The 16,875-nt window shown below is 36.0% G+C and overlaps 1 protein-coding gene across 1 annotated transcript in view; it reads left to right on the top strand.

Annotated features, from left to right (window-relative positions):
* The window catches only part of CUNH8orf34 (chromosome unknown C8orf34 homolog), a 179,676-nt gene that overhangs the window by 126,885 nt on the left and 35,916 nt on the right, over positions 1-16,875 (top strand). The window contains exon 8 of the mRNA XM_009634463.1: positions 2,069-2,204. Within this exon, the coding sequence (XP_009632758.1) occupies positions 2,069-2,204 (136 nt within the window). The remainder of the gene's footprint in view (positions 1-2,068; positions 2,205-16,875) is intronic.

The following is a 16,875-nucleotide window of genomic DNA, read 5'->3' as shown; positions in this document are numbered from 1 at the left end:
CATTACTGCTATTGGTTTAACAGCCAGTGACAGTAAATCAATACTGCATAATATTCTGCCTACTTGTCTGTTAGCTACAACTATAGGCACCTCTGAAATCCACGTTTCTTGCACAAAGTTTCACTTAATTTTCTCTTGAGAGAAAAATGTTGGTAGTTGACAAAAATTGAAAAAAGGCATGTTTTTGATATACAGATTCAAATATTAAAGGTACGATAGAGGGCAGCCTATGTCATCGCTCCATTGAAACAGTCGTCAGAGAGCCAAAAGTTAATCAAGCAGAGAACAGTTGAAAACCTCATTTAAAGGAATCACATCTGTTTAGGGGGGAAAAAAACCCTGAGGCATATGCTTCAATTTCATTTAAACTGTAATTCATCCAGTGGTTAACATCTGTTAAAAAATATGGAACTTTTCACACCTCTTTAAAACACAATTAAACTGTATTTATTTTAATACATAATGTGTTCTGAATATGTAATACCTTTTCTGAAATGACTCATAGATGATTGATTTCGTAATTCTTTATCATATAGCCTTCCAAGTCCTTTGAATTAGTTTGTATATTAACCATAGATGAAATATTAAAAAAAAAAAAAAGGTGTGAAAATGGTGTAAATTGATGCCAGAAACTTCAGTGGAACTGTCAATCTATACCACCAAGCCAATGAATTTTGGGAGGGAGAAAAGTTTTCTTAAGCAGTAAAATCAAAACATTACAGATACAAAAATCTAATTCAAGGAATTCAGTCACAAAAATTTCATTTAAGTTTAACCTTGCTGTTCTTGGATGTTGCTTATTAAAATAAAGCCTGTTAACGTGGCATAATCCTGACAATCTGACCATACTGCCCAGAGTTTGAAGCACAGTGGTAAGAGTAGTGTCTATGAACTACAGAGGGCAACTTTAATGTGTTTGAAGAGGAGCTTGGTACTCCACCGTGTATCTATAATGACTACTTGTGTATTTTAAATTCTAACTGAACATTGGCTTTTCTGATTTTAAAGTTCTCTGTGACTTTTCCCCATCTGATGTCAGGGTTTGAGGTCTGCCTTTATTCACTTTCTGTTCCACCACTCAGATCCTTTAACATCAGTTTTCTTTTGTAAACATAAATATATGAAAATACATGTGTATACATTGTCTGAAAGATATTTTAATTAGATGATTGCATACTGTATACCATAAGCCACATGCATCAGTCAGTACATGGAATGCTTGGTGGTCATTTAATGGCAGCTAGTCGGTGTGCTGCTTGTTTACTTTTCAGCTAGAATCTAACCAAATTATAAACAACTGAGAATTGGTCTTTATGGATATGTTAGGTATACAGAACTTGCCTATTTTTTGTTAGCAAAATATATACAGATTATCCCTAAAGAATGTCCTGACTGTAAACCAAGTGAATTCATTTACAGTCTAACTGAGCTACATTACCCCAGTGTGATCTGAGGCAAAAAAATTCTCTGAGAGCCTCAGCTGTCTTCTTGCAAAATGTGAATGATTTTACAGTAGTAGAAAATCCAGTTATTATTATGAGTTGCCCAAATATTACAGCAATATGGTGGGTATAAGTATGCACATTATGGTCTCTTTCAATGTGATATATGTATCTGTTTCACATTTTCTGGGTTTAGCAGAGCACTTTTATTTAGCAATATTTTTTCATTGCTAAGTGAATAGACGATGAAAAAAATCAGAGGAGGAACATACACTCAAAAAAAAAGAGTTTTCTCTTCGATATGCCCTATGTCAAATAGAGCTATTGGACAGCATCTCGATGACAAGTTTTTTACAAATGAATCAGAGAAATAAAGATCGATGAAATATGCAGCACCATTTGAAGTGGAAATGCTATGGAATATTTTTCAAGGAACCCCTTGTAATAGGCTGTTAATATATATAAATACAAAGCCTCTCAAGTGTCTTTTCATATTTTTATACGAGTGCCTGTGTTTTCTTCCTGATTTTTGAGTTGTTCCACTCTTTAGTGATTCTACAGGTGAAGCACCTTTATTGCTACAAAATTTAATCATGTGTTCATCCAGTCATTCTGTCTTGTTGCAGAGGATCTTGACGATCTAAGGATGGAAGGAGTAACAAGTGTGATGTCTTCTGGGAGCAAATTCAATCAAACTCGAAGTGCTCATACGGCTGAGCCTCAAGCAAAGGTCACATTGAATATCTGTGCGAGATGTGCCAGGTAAAAAGCAAACCAAAACCAGATCATGCTAACCAATACATTTTTTTTCCCCAGGTTTTCAGCTATGTATTGTGCTTATGGGCCAGGTGATGACCTCTCCTGTGCTAAAGAAAAAATAATTACTTAGCTACCGGCTACCCTATGACCTCCGGCATTTGGGTTGTGCAACTTATGTTTATGCTTGATGTGTCGCATCAACAGTGAATCAAAGAACATAGTTAGTCTTAGGCCTTACTTCACAGCTTGAAACTATTTTAAGCCTTTCTGTCTCTGAATTTCATTAGTTATTTGAGCTTCTGTGGTTTTTCAGGGGATGAATCAGGGAATTTAAAGGTTCAAATCCAATTTGAAAAGCACCTGTATAAATGGAGATTTAGTTGCACAGGTGCAGTTCAGTATTTCAAATGGTTGCTTCTTAGCACTTTATAATCTCATCCTGTTTCACCTCTGAGAAATAATTTAATCAGGTTGAACCCCTTTTAGTTTTGACAGCTGGAAATAATTCTTGGATTTACAGTATGAGGGCCAAATAAACAGGTTGGTATTCCTGTATCCAAGTCAACTTGAGAATGTAACACTAACAGAAACCCCTTAAATTTCCTAGATGCATTCTTCTATGTAGACAAAAGCTCATTTGGGGAAAGGATTTAAGCCTGTTTAAATGACAAAACTAGCCTTCTCACCCTTCTGTTAATGGTTCAGATTAGCAAGAACAATACAGAGGCATGCCAATTTTATCTGCCTGCCTTTGCCAATGGCTGCTCTATTGTGTAGTTTGAGAGGGGATTAGCTGCTTGTAAATAAAAAGCAACCTGTGGTGAAATTAAGTCAAAAGTTTGGCCATATGCCACCCTACGCTTCTACTTTTTTCCCATTTTGCTTGTAAATTACTACTTTTAAAAGGCACTTACGTAGGAAGAAAGGCTTCACAACATTTTTTTTCTGATGCTCTGGGAGCATAACTGCAGGCATACTGAATAACCCATGCAACAGCATCTCTTTAGCAGGGTTGTGGAGCCTCAGGGAACTTCAGCTCAGTACTGTCAGAGCAGCAGTGTCTGGATGGCCTTGTAATTCTAGAGAGTTTTGCTGTCAGCAGTGTGGGTTATGCTTTAAGAAAAGAGCAAACATACTAGTCATGGGATTCTTCCCATTTCGCTAGAAACAAATTGCTTATGTTGTAAAATGTTTCCAAACGACTAGCTACATGAAAGTGTGGCACCTTTTTTCAACTGGCATCAGTTGTCCATGGATTAACAAGTAGAAAGGTAAGGAAAATAGAAATGTGAAGTTCTACGTGGTCATTTTAAACTTACATAAAATCTTGTATGGATTACTATGAAGGTTAATTAAATTTTAAATTCCCTAAAGTAGCCGCTAACAGCAGGTGCCGAGATACTATATATTCTCTCAGTCCTGCACACCAGGGAACAAACGGCTCAGATCTTGAGCCAAACCTAGCAACCTTGGCTGTTGCTATTGTCCTTTAACTGGCTGTACTATATGACTCTGCAATATAAAATATGAGTTGTGAAAACTCATAAAATCCCATTTTGTCACTTCACTTACCAGAGAATGCAAAGCAGTGCTTTATTTCGCCTATACGCCTTCAGTTCATTCCCTACCCTGTTTAACGAAGTTGGCAAGCAATTATATGATACCTGCTTGACTGTGGTTCTTGTCACTCTTGTTGCAGTTTAGCAGTTTCTTTAAACTTTGGAGGAATTTTAAAAATACACCATCTCATCAGCAGCAAGAGAAGTCAAAAGAGAGAAATGGGGTTTGCTGTTACATTCAGTAGTGAGGAATCTAGCATTTATTCTTCAGGATGATGAAGTCTATCCTTTTGGAGTGTTCCTTCCTTCTCACTGAGTCTGAGGACACCTTTCCTCTCTTACTTCAAGACAGAGTTATTAGTGCAGTTAGCTCTCTCTTTCGATACCTCCACAACACATTTGTCCAGTGCCTTCTTGCAGCAGTTGAAGGAGCAAGTAGTGGGAGTTGCATGAAATAAGTGGCTTCAACGACATGAAGATAGGTTTTTTCCTGTTTGGTTCCAAGAGCAATTCAATTTTTTGTTACTCAGTGATATAGCCATTGAAAATACCGTGCTATAAAATCACAGCCTGAGTATTTGGGTCATCTCTGAAAGTGTCTCAGTGTTGGCATTTACATTCATTGTTATGACAAAGCCTGGTATTTATTGTAAGCTCAGAACACAGAACCTATTAGTATATTTATTTGTTTTAGAAATTATGTTTTTACTTTTTCATATTCTCTAAGTAGTCTTGTGTGCTGTACAGTTTATATATAAATGCTATGGGATTTGATTGTAGGCACATTTTCAATGCAACTGAAAAAGAAGTCAGTGTAAGCTGTTGTTATGCATACTTTTGGTTACAATTAAACAAGTGTCTTTCCTCTTAATTTTACCCATTTTTTGGTTGTATAAAGTGATTTAAACTGAATGGAGCTATTAATGGCAGTGGGTGTTCTGTAGATAATAGGGCTTGTCAAATCAGATTACTAAATCAGGTTTGCTGAAGGTATTTTGGCTGTCTGTAGGAGGAATATGACTTTTTACTTGAAATTTGATTGGCGGAGTTCCAAATGTTAGGAAACGTGTTTCTTGGCTCAGACAAAAAGTTTAATTTTACTCTTGCATTTGCATAATCTAGTTCTTTCACCTCACTGTATTTTTTTAAAAAATGCTCTGCTCTGATTACTCTCCAGTCAGTTTACCTTCTACAACACCTCCTCCAGAAGGTTCCTCACTTCCCTGGACATGTATGGGCTCTTCTGAGAGGGATTTGTTTAAATAATTGATGGAGTTCGTCTGTACTAGCTTTAACTTAATTTGGCTTATTTTTTTGGGTCTCTCTTGGAAAGGACAAATAGTCTCACTGAAGTTCCACCGTACCTCTTCATTAAAATAATGTATAAGTTTTAGAAACTCTTTCTACTTGGATTACATTTTCTTGCCCTAGATCATTAGAGCTTCCTCATTATTTGAGAATTAGAGAGAACAGGTCTATGGCTATGTGTAGGTTACTTTAGTCTGAGAGGAGTGCTGGTTTAATTCTGTATGCCCACTGAGAGCACCTGCAGTAGGGTACAGTGCGGCAATATGTCTTATCTCTTCTGTGGCTTCTATAGCTTCCTAAAATGGGCTGAACATGGGAATATAGTGACTTGTGAGAAGAATGGACTGAACCAACTGCTCCTTCCATGCTGAGATATTTGTCATCAAATTTTATTTAGCTCCTTCCCTTTGTACCGCTCAAATATATGAGAAAATCAGGACCCAAATTCTAGAATGTGATACTAGGAGGACCATACCAGCAGCTTCTGGTTCTCTCTCTCTGTTAGTACATCCTTATTCCTTTGCTAGTAACTGGTATTTAGTTTAAGCCATTTGGCAAGTCTCTTAGACAAAAGTAAGAGCTTTTTCGTGAATCTAAGAAATTAAACAGAATGGACGTAATTTGAACTAGAATAAAGCCCCCAAACTTTTAAGTGTTTTTTAGAAACTGGTATCTAACCTTCGATACTGATAATTTCACCAATTATCTTCAAATAATAGATAGATAGAGTAATCACAGTCCCGATCAGTAATTTTAATAAAAGCTAAAGTTCTCCACCCAGATGGGGGATTTTTTCAGGCTATGACACCAAGTTGGTTTTTACAGTTTATTATTACACCACCACCACCACCCCCCCAAGTCCCCCCAAACCCAAGCAAGCAAAAAAACCCCAACCCCCCAAAAAAACAGAGAAAGAGAAATAAAAAAGGAGGGGTTAATTCTCCTGGAGTATAAATTGGTTTGTAGACTGGAATATAGCTGTAAGAAACAGAGAGCTTACTGTTTTCTGTATAGATGTTTCACACCCGATGAGCGAAATGCAGATGGGTAACAGCTTTAAGAGGTTTTTCAAATGGGAAAGTAGCTACAGAACAATGTTATTCCCATAGCTGCTCTTGGACTACAGTGCAAGTTAAGCAGCATATTAAGTCATCTAAATAAAGGGGTGACATCATTCACAAGGTGGAACAAAACAAGGTTTATAGATACAGAAAAAAAAGGCTACAAAACCCCCTGTATTTGGAAGGTTTGCTTTTTGCTATTTAGTCTGGAAAATTAGCAAAGACACTTTTAGTACAACTGATCTGGATTTAGATCATTTGAGCAACAGTATTATAATAATAATAATTCCTTCTTCATCTAAGGGCACAACTAGTCTGACTGACTTAGGGAATAGACTGACTAATTTTATAATGTGATTTTGTGAATCCTTTCTCACATATAGAGAAAACAAATGAATTTCAGGTTTGGCCAATGAATCATACGACACCCTCACACACAGGCAAAACTCATATGGGTTAAATAAAGATCTAAATGACAATTTGTAAAAGCCAAACAACACTTCCATATTTTCTCATATATTGTGACTTTCACATTGAGTGTTTTGCAAGAATTTAATCAGGCATAAGGTATAAGATAATATTAATGTACTATTGAATGAATTTTATGGGGTTTTCTTTTTTTTTTTTGTAAGGACCACCCATTAGCCTTGTATGCCCACTGCCATGCTCAAAAGTTAAATCTTGTTCTTGTGGAGTCTTGCCAATGCATTCCTAGAAGTAAGAAGCTTTTTGTTTTTAATAGCGCAAGGGCTGCATTCATTCTTCTTAACATCAATAGAATACAAAAAAGGGGTTGCATGTGATTAAAAAAGAAATGGGATTATAGAAAACATACTGTGCCACAAGCTTGAAGGCTTCTGAACAAGAATGTTGGGAAGGAGCACTAGCCGCATACAAATGTAGGTCTGAGATGCAATATTTTACTTAATATTTTAAGATTAGCTAGAGCAAAAGCATGATGTCCTAAGGCCTTTTAGCATATTAAAGGAATGAAATATATAGATATAAACAAACAAAGTACATCTGTAGATTAAAAAGGTAAATGTGGCTTTTCTAACAGTCACCATTGGGATGTGGAGTACAGTTCAAGTATAGTAACTTGTGTGCTTGAGCTGCTAATGTAGAATAAATGAGATGCTCTGTGCGTGCTACCGTTCACAGATGCTCTCTGAAAACTTAGTTTGGAAAAAATACTCAAAAATTCTCAAGTCAGTTTGCCTTAACTGTGAAATCTTCGTTGTTGCCCTGCTCATCATCTGTATCTCTGACTCTTTTAAGATGTGCTCCAAACAATCTTCAGGTTAGCTTGCTTATTTAACAAGGACAGTTAACATTTCTTTCTTTAACCATCTGGATTTTCGCAATATTTTCGTAAGTTTGATTTTCTACAGTGTGTTCTCCACACTTACATATGTACTTGGGACATAGTCATATAAACTGCATAGTACTATGTGAAATTTAAGAATCACGTGTAGGTTCTCTGAAATACACCACTGGACTTTAAGCAGATCATGACACGGAGCCATGAGGACCATGGATGTGTAGGGGAGGAGACGAGAATTGGAGTAACCAGCTATAATTTGTCATAAATTGGAGAATAATGGTGGAAAGAATAGAACTGTTATCTGAATTGGCCATGTTATATCTCTCCAGAAAAGAACAGGAATTAATTGTTTGGTCAGGGAATTCTCTGGTGTTAATCTAGCTTCAGCCATCTTAGATTCTTACAGAGTAAGAGTTTGTATGGAGATACTTTATCTGAGTAATACTAATGAGACTTGAGGTCATTAAGAAGCATTTGGTGGAAAATTTGATAATGAGCTGTGCATAAGATAGTGTCTGAAGCTTGATAAGTGGATCTCATTTAACTGTCAAAAGCAGAAAAGATGATGACTGCAGAGAAAAAACTGCTGTTAAACAAGCCATGTTACTGTATTGCTGTCCACACACTGAAACTTCAGATAACAAAGAGAAAAATTAATGACATTAATTACCCCTGTGAGGAAGAACATAAATACTGACAAAAGACTACATTTAAAAAGCGGTTAAAGATGATGGGCTCCTGGAAGATTTCCTCAAGTGAAGGAAGGAAGCTTGCTGAGCTTCTTCAACTTCCCTTCCTTATTGTTTCTGGCTGGTCTGCTCTCATTGTCATTGTGTTCCCTGCACAGAAACCATTGGGATGGCTGACTTGACTTTTAAATGAGATCAATTCTCCTATCTTTTCCAGGCATGTAATCCCAGACTAACTCCCCAGCTGGGGATGGGAAGGTGTCAGGGAGTGGGTGCTGCACCAATGCAACATTGGGGTAGGGTCTGATCAGGTAGGATGAAGAAGACAGGCAACCTCTGACATCCCATATAGATGCCATAGATCCTGGAAGAAGGGAGGTTGCAGAGTTTGTTGCTGGTGTGGTTTTTAACAGGTGGTCTAGGTTTATGTTTCGCCAGATCAGACCAAACCACCACTGAAGATGTTTCTGCTCTGTTTTCAACAGACTGCTGTTCAAGTTTGAGTGTGAGGCTTTCCCAGGCTGAGCTGTTGTGGTGCGAGTCACTCTAAAGGGAGTAGTATCTTTAAAATGCATGCAGGACTAAATGACATTAAAACTCCATGGACTGTTTTTCCCTTATCCTGAGCATATCTAACAGTATGTGGTGTCTGGCTGAGATGATAAAAGGCTATGCTTACAATGAAATCTGGCAGGGAGATTTCTGCTTGTGTAAAAATTCCTTAGCTGCTACATGAATTGTCAAAATTATTCAATGATAGCATCTACAGATTCTAATTTAAAGGCAGTTCAGGTATTTATAGGCGGTTCAGGTATGTTTACGTGAACTATAATCATCCCTTTAACTGTGGTGTTAATATAAACCAAGAGGTGATGGAATTAGATAGAAAATAACCTGATCACTGGGAATATAAAATGATCTATTCCTCACAGTTAGGAGTAGAGCACTGTGTATGTGACTTCAGAGGATGTCTTCAAATCCCTGTTTTTCTCTATAGACTTTGACTTCCTTCCTGATTTAATGTTTTGTGGGGAGTAACCTACAAATGGTGGATCCTGGAATGCATATGAGTAGAAATTAGGATTTGAGGAGAATAAATTCTAATTTCTGATATCATAATCATGATATAACATGCTATATCTATTTGAAAAACCTAACATTACATTTCCTCTTTAGACCTGACCCATAGTTTTGATTCCTCTTTTTCCTAGCTTGCCTCACTACTCCCCAAGGGTCTGTGTAAATAAATGCATAGTGAGTATTGTGTCAGAGTGGAAGGTGCAGAGTGTCGAGATGACTTGCATCTGAATCTTTTATTATGTTCTCCACTAAGTTCCATTTTTTCTGGTTTTTATTGACTGCTTGATTTTGAATCATTATGATCCGTTTTTCCCTGGTAGCTTTTCTCCATGGTGAATTTTAGGTAAATTCGTCCTTTTGTACACTTAAATGGGTTTTGATTTGTCTAGAGTGTAGCCTTTTACACAGAAATGTAACAGAAATTTTGCTTATTTGTAGGTTTTATAAGTGTCTTTAGTCTTTTTCCATGTGCAAATACCTTTGAAATATGCAACCTTTTAAAGGAAACAGCTAATTTTTGTCTAATCATGCAGCAGAAAGGTGGGAAACAGGATGATATCGCACCATACAACTTGTATTTCTAATTAATAAATAATATATGGATGTGTCAGAAAGAATAATCTCTCAAATCCTCTACATAATAACCTCTCAAATCCTCCATATAATCCCTGGTTTGGCTCTGTACCCTGTGATGTAATCCTTGGGAATGGATACAGGTATATGTGTGGTTTGGTACATGTATTTGCATATAGAATAGTTTTTGTACGTCTGCCCAGTAGTGGTAAGGCCAGCTTAGTGACTCAGTTTCTGGCAGAAACTTCTGGTTTGTTAATAATCCTGAAATTTGGGAACAAATGACTTGAAAGTACTGAGGGGAAAAAAATGTTTCCAAACTAAAGTGGTTAGTACAGAAATAATTTTTTGGGAAAAATTCTCTGGTTGGAGTTCATCCACAGAATGTCAGGAAGTTTATGTCTTCAAATGTTACCAAACCTTTTGATGATATACATATATCTCTTCCTTTCCCATCTTGCATTTCATATTAGCTTTCTGTCTGTGTACTATTTCTAAGTGGCTATTCTTACAGAGGAGAAAGTGCTAAACATTCCAGATGACTCGTGTCACTATTTTTCATTTTTTCCTACCTTAGTTTTATTGGACCTCTTGTTTCAAAGAGCTGAATTTTCCTCATGTTTGTTTATACTAGCTTCACAGACTTTGTCCTAAACAAAGCGTTTTATTTGCATCTTTTTCCTTTTAAGAATGGCAAAGAAGCAAATGAAACTGTGTATAGTAGTGCTTTATAACTTTTAAAAATCTCCTTTAACATTGAAAGACTGTGGAGAAAACCCTTATTTTTCCTTTTACTACTTAGAACTTCTTATGGGGTAGGGAAAAAAAAGAATTACAAGAAAAGAAAAAGTTGTAGCAAAAAAAATTAGTTAGAAGATTTTCATTTAGCTTTTTGGCTGAGTCGAATTTGAGCAATAATTAATTTGCCCAGCTTTAATGCATAAATAACCACAATAGTGTCTTCATTGTCTTCTCTTGATTTTGTAAGTCTTAAATACAGCTGTAATAAACCACTTTATCTTTCCTTTTCTAGAGTGGTGAACGATGTTGGTGTCTTACTTGTTCTTTCAAAAAGATAGGAAAACACTAAAGAAAAATAATAATTAAGAAAATGTTTTCACTGGTCCTACTGGTTATCAGGGACAGAGAACATAAATTAATTTTTAAAAAGTTAGTAGGTTGTTTTGCTGAGTTGTCAGACTAACACACTGGCTTGCCTTTTCTTTCACGGACTCCTGTGTCTTTTGAACATCTTACTATATGCAAAATAGAGAATATCTGTGTGATTTCAAATTATTTTTTTGAGCCATGGATCTAAATTTGACCTCTAAAATGCATAAGGTACTATAAATATTAATCCCAAACCTTAATTAGTTTTATGGCAAACTCCCAATGAATGTGTGTTTTAAAAGAATGGCCAAGGTCTCTCTCTTTTCACAATCTTAACCTGTCTTGGGAAGGGAACAATATAAGACAGGAGATTTATATCAAATGCTCAGACAGAAATCCCAGGAGGATCAGACTTCTTTCCTTCCTCTTTTTTACCAGAATTTCCCACTGGATAAATCCACCAAGCAATAATTTCAGACCTATCAGAAGTTCCACAAAATACTATGATAATAAAAACATCATCTGTTATCAAAAATTGTGTAAGCTGTGAAGAAACCAGCATTTTCAGATGAAGCATATGTCTCTTTAAAAGGAACAGCATGTGTCTGTGTCCTTGCATTATGCATATTTTCAGAGATGAAGCATTTCCCTCTGATTTAACAGTGATTTTATTTCCTTAAAGGCTGCATGTGTGGGGTAGACTTGGTTTTGACATAAATAAATGTCAGCATAGGAGAAATGGAGGAACTCTGAAGATAAGTGTTTGCATCTTAGGGAAAATAGAATTAACTTGAAATGTTTACACTAGGTACATAAAATTTGCATGTGAACTGCATCTTATTACATCTTATACTTACATACTAATGTATTGTTCTCATGATAAGACTGGTTTTGGAAATGTGGCACTTTTAGTGTGCCAAGTTCATCTGGAGATAGCCCTACTGTAACTTTACTGACTGGGAATTAGTATCTGGCTTTGGTTATGAAGGAAGAATACACTATGAGATGCTGTGAATTAATGATGTGTCACTAGAACATCTTTTCTAAGAACTATTGTTCAACAGTAGCTGTATTTTTTTAATCTCAGACGGGTTGTAAAAAGATAGAACTGGTATTAGGACTTTGGTACATGTGTAAACATTTAAAAATACTGTTGAGAAATTCTAAGAAGAGTAGACTTAAAGGATTTTTGAGTTTTTTTGAATGTACCAGTCGATTTGTAATAATGAAAGCAGTAGGAGCATATTTGAAAATGAAATTAATATTACTTTGTGTAGTCCTGAAAATTATTGTACTCTCTCTCGATTTACTGGAGGGTAACACCCATTTCATCCCATCCTTCCTTTGTAGCTCTTGTCAAGAGATGTCTTTCTCTTTTCCCCTACAAAACACATTTAACCCCCTCAATAATTTAAAAAGACAAGTGCTTTCCCAAGCGTTTCCCCCTTCTTTCCCCTTGTTCTCTTTGATGTATGCTTTGCAAGCTAATTCTTTATTGCAATGTTTACAGATTCTGTTTGGTGCTACACCGTGATGCATATCAGCAATAGGATGTAAACGATATAGGGAGGAAGCCAGGAGATCATGAGCTTGGGGAAGCTTGTTGGTCATAATTTGAGGCTCTGGATAACAGTTTAATATAGCTCTTAAAGACACACATGCACACACACACAATAGACTGACAAAGACTGTAATTTTTCTCCTGTGAGATAATGGTTTGAAGCCAGCAGCAGATAAAAGATTGCCATAATAATGGCTTAATTCCCCATCTTGTAAAAGGATTAGATAATTCAGTCCCTTTATGGATTCCTTACTCTGGGAAATATATTTCCACTTTTGGTTCTCCTCAGAAATAGCTGTGGAGTGTACTTATTTAAATGCACAAAGACCTGCATTCAGACATTTTGAAAAGGCAAACAGCACACAGAAAAGATTATTTTGCAGGCTGTGTCAATGTGTAAGTTTTGCTCAGCAAGTGAATATTCTAGTTTAACCAGCTGAAAACATTATGGCTGTGAATTACGTATTGGTGACATGGAAACTTTCCACAAAAATCTTCAAGAGTGACTGGAAAATAATGGTTTTAATTTGCAGAAAGAGAATGGACTTCAACCAAAATCCATTTTTAACTACGGTTTTCATGAATTTTCAAATCATCTCCTGTGTTTTAGTTTGTAAGCACTGAGAAATAGCGTCCTTAAGAAAGTGAGTGCAAAAGTAAGAAACAGACTGATCCAAATAGTATCAGTGAAAATTGAGTTATTTTAAATTAACTGTACCTTAGATCAGGGTGAAACTCAAAGAATGTGAATGCTGTATATCTCACATAAATAGAATTGACCGTAATAACAACATTCTCTTGCCTGAGAGCTTTGCACCACTTCTTTAAAATGGATTTAAAGGAATTATAAATCTCTGTTGGGAGCATGCTGAATATGTCACTAAGCTTATATTCCTACACTTCATTCAGAAATTTTGTTAAATATCTCTATTTATTCATGTGGTCTTATAGTTTAATTTTGGGAACATCTGCCTTCCTGGATAATGTTTTGCAGGATAATCCAATAGTCCTCATGCTTCATTTCTCTTCAATGCAGATGCTTCCTGTATTTTAGTCTATGGTGAAAACAGAAGCTATGACACTGCTTTTTTTAATGTAACAAGGTGACAAGCTGCAGAGCTTTCCCATTATTGCTTCAGATGTGAAAGGTGCCAGCCACTCTCATTACTCACTGAATTCACAGTCCTCTGTTCTTTGCCCCCATAGATCTAAGACATTTTTCTTCTAGAGTTTATTGATCTGAAGTTTGTATAAACGGCTCTCAAAATCTAATCTTCGTTAGGAAGCTGGAGTATGTAGCTAAAGCAGATGGAGAGTTTTGCCAGCAAAAAAGTACTTTTGCCTGTATATTGTTTAATAGCATTTATTTAATACAATTTTACTGTTGTATTAACTGGCATAGTCTATGCTGGAAAACTGACATCCTTTTGTCCCCGGACCTGTGAATACACTAAGAATTTTGCTGGCACAGTTTTAGCATTTTTATTTTTGTAAAAGACATTAGTAGAACAAATGGAATAGGTCAGAAATTCCTGGCTTTATATTTAGGTGCTGGAGAAGCTTTTGATTTTACACCAGTATAAAGGAGCGCAGAATTCGTGGAGACAGTAAGTCAAGGTACATGAGATCAGAATTTGGATCAGTATGTTTGAGAACAAAGAATGAAATAAACTCACCGTATTATAGGAAAGTCAGGACATGGTTATAAAGCTTGGAGTACTGTTACTGGTATGGTGTTGAGGTTGCTAGGGAAAGGTGCAAGAAAACATTCTATGTAACCTAAAAGCATGTGGGGACTTTCAGGACTTTTGTTGTCTGCACTCTGTTGCTATAACTTCCCTGGAGTTATGTATTTGTTCTAGGAAAATTATAATTCAGTATTACAGTGATACTAGAGAGAGATGTTAGATGTAGATGTAATGCTTTAAATTACAGAAAGGAAGCAGATGATTTGAAAGGGGAAAAAAAAGGGGGGGGCGGAAGTAAAAAAAGTCCAATTTATCCTTCTCGTCATCTCTGGTTGAAATTCTCTTTGGTTGCCAAAGAAACATCATCATGTTATATTTTTAATAAGTTCACGATATTCATTAATCTTAGCAAATATGTATTACAGTTTTTGACCCAAATTAATAACTACTTCATAAAGAAACTAACTGTAGTCACTGAGGTATTTGTTAGGATTTTTTCAAGAGCATAGTTAACCTACTTTGAAATAATTTAAGCAAAATAACTGATTCAACAAGCCCAAATCTCCTTAATTAAGATTCTATTACAAACATGACACTATGTCTGGTTTTCAGAGTTGAGAACTTTTCTTTGTGGTTGTAGCCTTAAAAATCTGATCTTTGTTGAACATGAACAGCTTTACTGCTGTTTTCGCTGAAAGATTTAAGGATTCTTTGCTGATCTTTCCCCTACTTCTCACCATGTTTATCTAAAAGAAGTCAGCTGAGTCTTCAGCAAAGCAGATCAGGAATGTTCCAATGAAACATGTGTTCTTTAGGAAATAATGACTCACAGAAACCAAAATGTTTTACAGAAATTATCTGGATTCAACAAAATTTAGTTGACACAGGTCAGAGCACAGAGAATGGCTGGAGCTGCAATTCTCAGACATGTAATTTCCCACTTCCTCCTCAGGGAGTGCCCTTTGCTTTCTTGGACCCCCGGAGGAGTTTTTCTTTATTACTAAAAAGCCAGCAGAAGCATTTGTATTGTCATGAAATAACAGCTTTTCAGGATTTCTTCTCAAGTGGAATTTCGATGTTTCTGTTGTTCGTCGTTGGGGAACATCAGAATTTGAGCAAATTTATCCAGCTCTAGTTTGCTATGTTTAAAAAGAAGTCCCATAGTCATGTACCAGAATTTGAAGGCCAGCCACGTACACAGTAATTATAGCTCTTGCCTGTAGTTGCTTATGTGGGGATCAAAGGAGAGTTTGTCCAAAAATAATAACACTTCCTCTTTGTGGGTTTTTTTGGTTCATTTTTGGGAGGAATAGAATGGGAATTCAGTTATTTGAGTCAGATGACATATTTCTGGAAGACTATGTGAGAACAGTATTAATCTAAAAATAATCCCAAATTCTCTGTCTGTGAGTGAACAATCACCCTCCTCTGAAGGTGAATCTCCTCTCCTGTTTAGTATTTGATTTAACACACAAATTTCCAAAAGCACAACCTCTACTATACCCTGACACAAGGCAATTTATAATGCACATACTTCAAATTAGTAGTCTACGCAAACAAATACTGCAGAGCATCTATCTCAATATTAGGTATCAGAAACATTTCAATTTCTTTCTTTTCAAGATACTTTATTCCTTCTCATTAGGCCCTGATGTTAGAAGGTACCTATGCTTGTGGTCAAGTGTTTTTAATTACATTTATGAATCTGATGTAGTCCCTGGAAGTAATTTTTTTCTTCTAATCCATTAATATTGCGAGAATGGTGTTCACCAGTCAACTTTTTTTTTTTTATTGTAATAATCCGCTATAACATGGAGTTTAACTTCATTTACTACTAATTTTAAGAATATCATAGCACAAGTATTGACATAGAGGACAATAATTATGTATGTCTACATTTCATGCACTGGAGGAGTTCTTAGGTAGGAATTTGTCCTGCATCTGTACTTGCAGTCATGTACAAACTCAAGTATAGGCATACCCATAGTTGCCCTCAAAGCAGGACTTTGTTTTATCTTTTAAAAATCCATTTTTCTCAAGTGTAAGTGTTTCCACAAATTTCAAATCTGAAAATGCATGCCAACTTTAAATTGTGGAGCAAAAAACCAATTTTAATTCAGCTTCCTTCCTCAACTGTTCCTTGTTATTTTTTCCATGCGATACAATTTAATTCCAGTGTCCTGCTGTCTAGAAACTCTGCAGCTGTAGGAGGGCTACTGTATTATTTTAGGAGTGGTACACATGGAGAAATCACAGCTCCTATAGCATTACTCTCTCCTTCCATCCCCACTATACCCACACTTTATTAGGTACCCATTATAATTAGTCATTTTAGGATGCTGTTAGATGGATTTTGGATTAATATAAGGAATTGTCTTGTACAATCATCTTGTCTCTTTCTTCACAGCTTCTAAGTGAGGTCATCAATCTAAAGTCTTTCTAAAGCAGCAATTACCACAATGACAAGAATCTGTTCTCTTAATAGATAATGTAAATTGGATATTGATGAGTATCAGAAAGATTTGAAAACAAGACCCCTAGTTCTGTCACACAAAAAAATGGGGAAGTGTAATGACATGCCATGTAGCTGATTACAAGAAAGAAGAGCAATAAACTCAACTGGACTTTGGATACTGTCAGCATTTATTTTCTTGTCAAATACATCAAGTTTGGGGAAGGGCTAACTTGCAGATGGTAGTGACAAGTTTCACCACACAGTCT

This window comes from Egretta garzetta, unplaced genomic scaffold (assembly GCF_000687185.1).
Source record: "Egretta garzetta isolate BGI_Z169 unplaced genomic scaffold, ASM68718v1 scaffold251, whole genome shotgun sequence".
Taxonomy (NCBI): Eukaryota; Metazoa; Chordata; class Aves; order Pelecaniformes; family Ardeidae; genus Egretta; species Egretta garzetta.
Note: the sequence above shows the minus strand (reverse complement) of the source record. Positions and strands in the feature narration are given on the sequence as shown.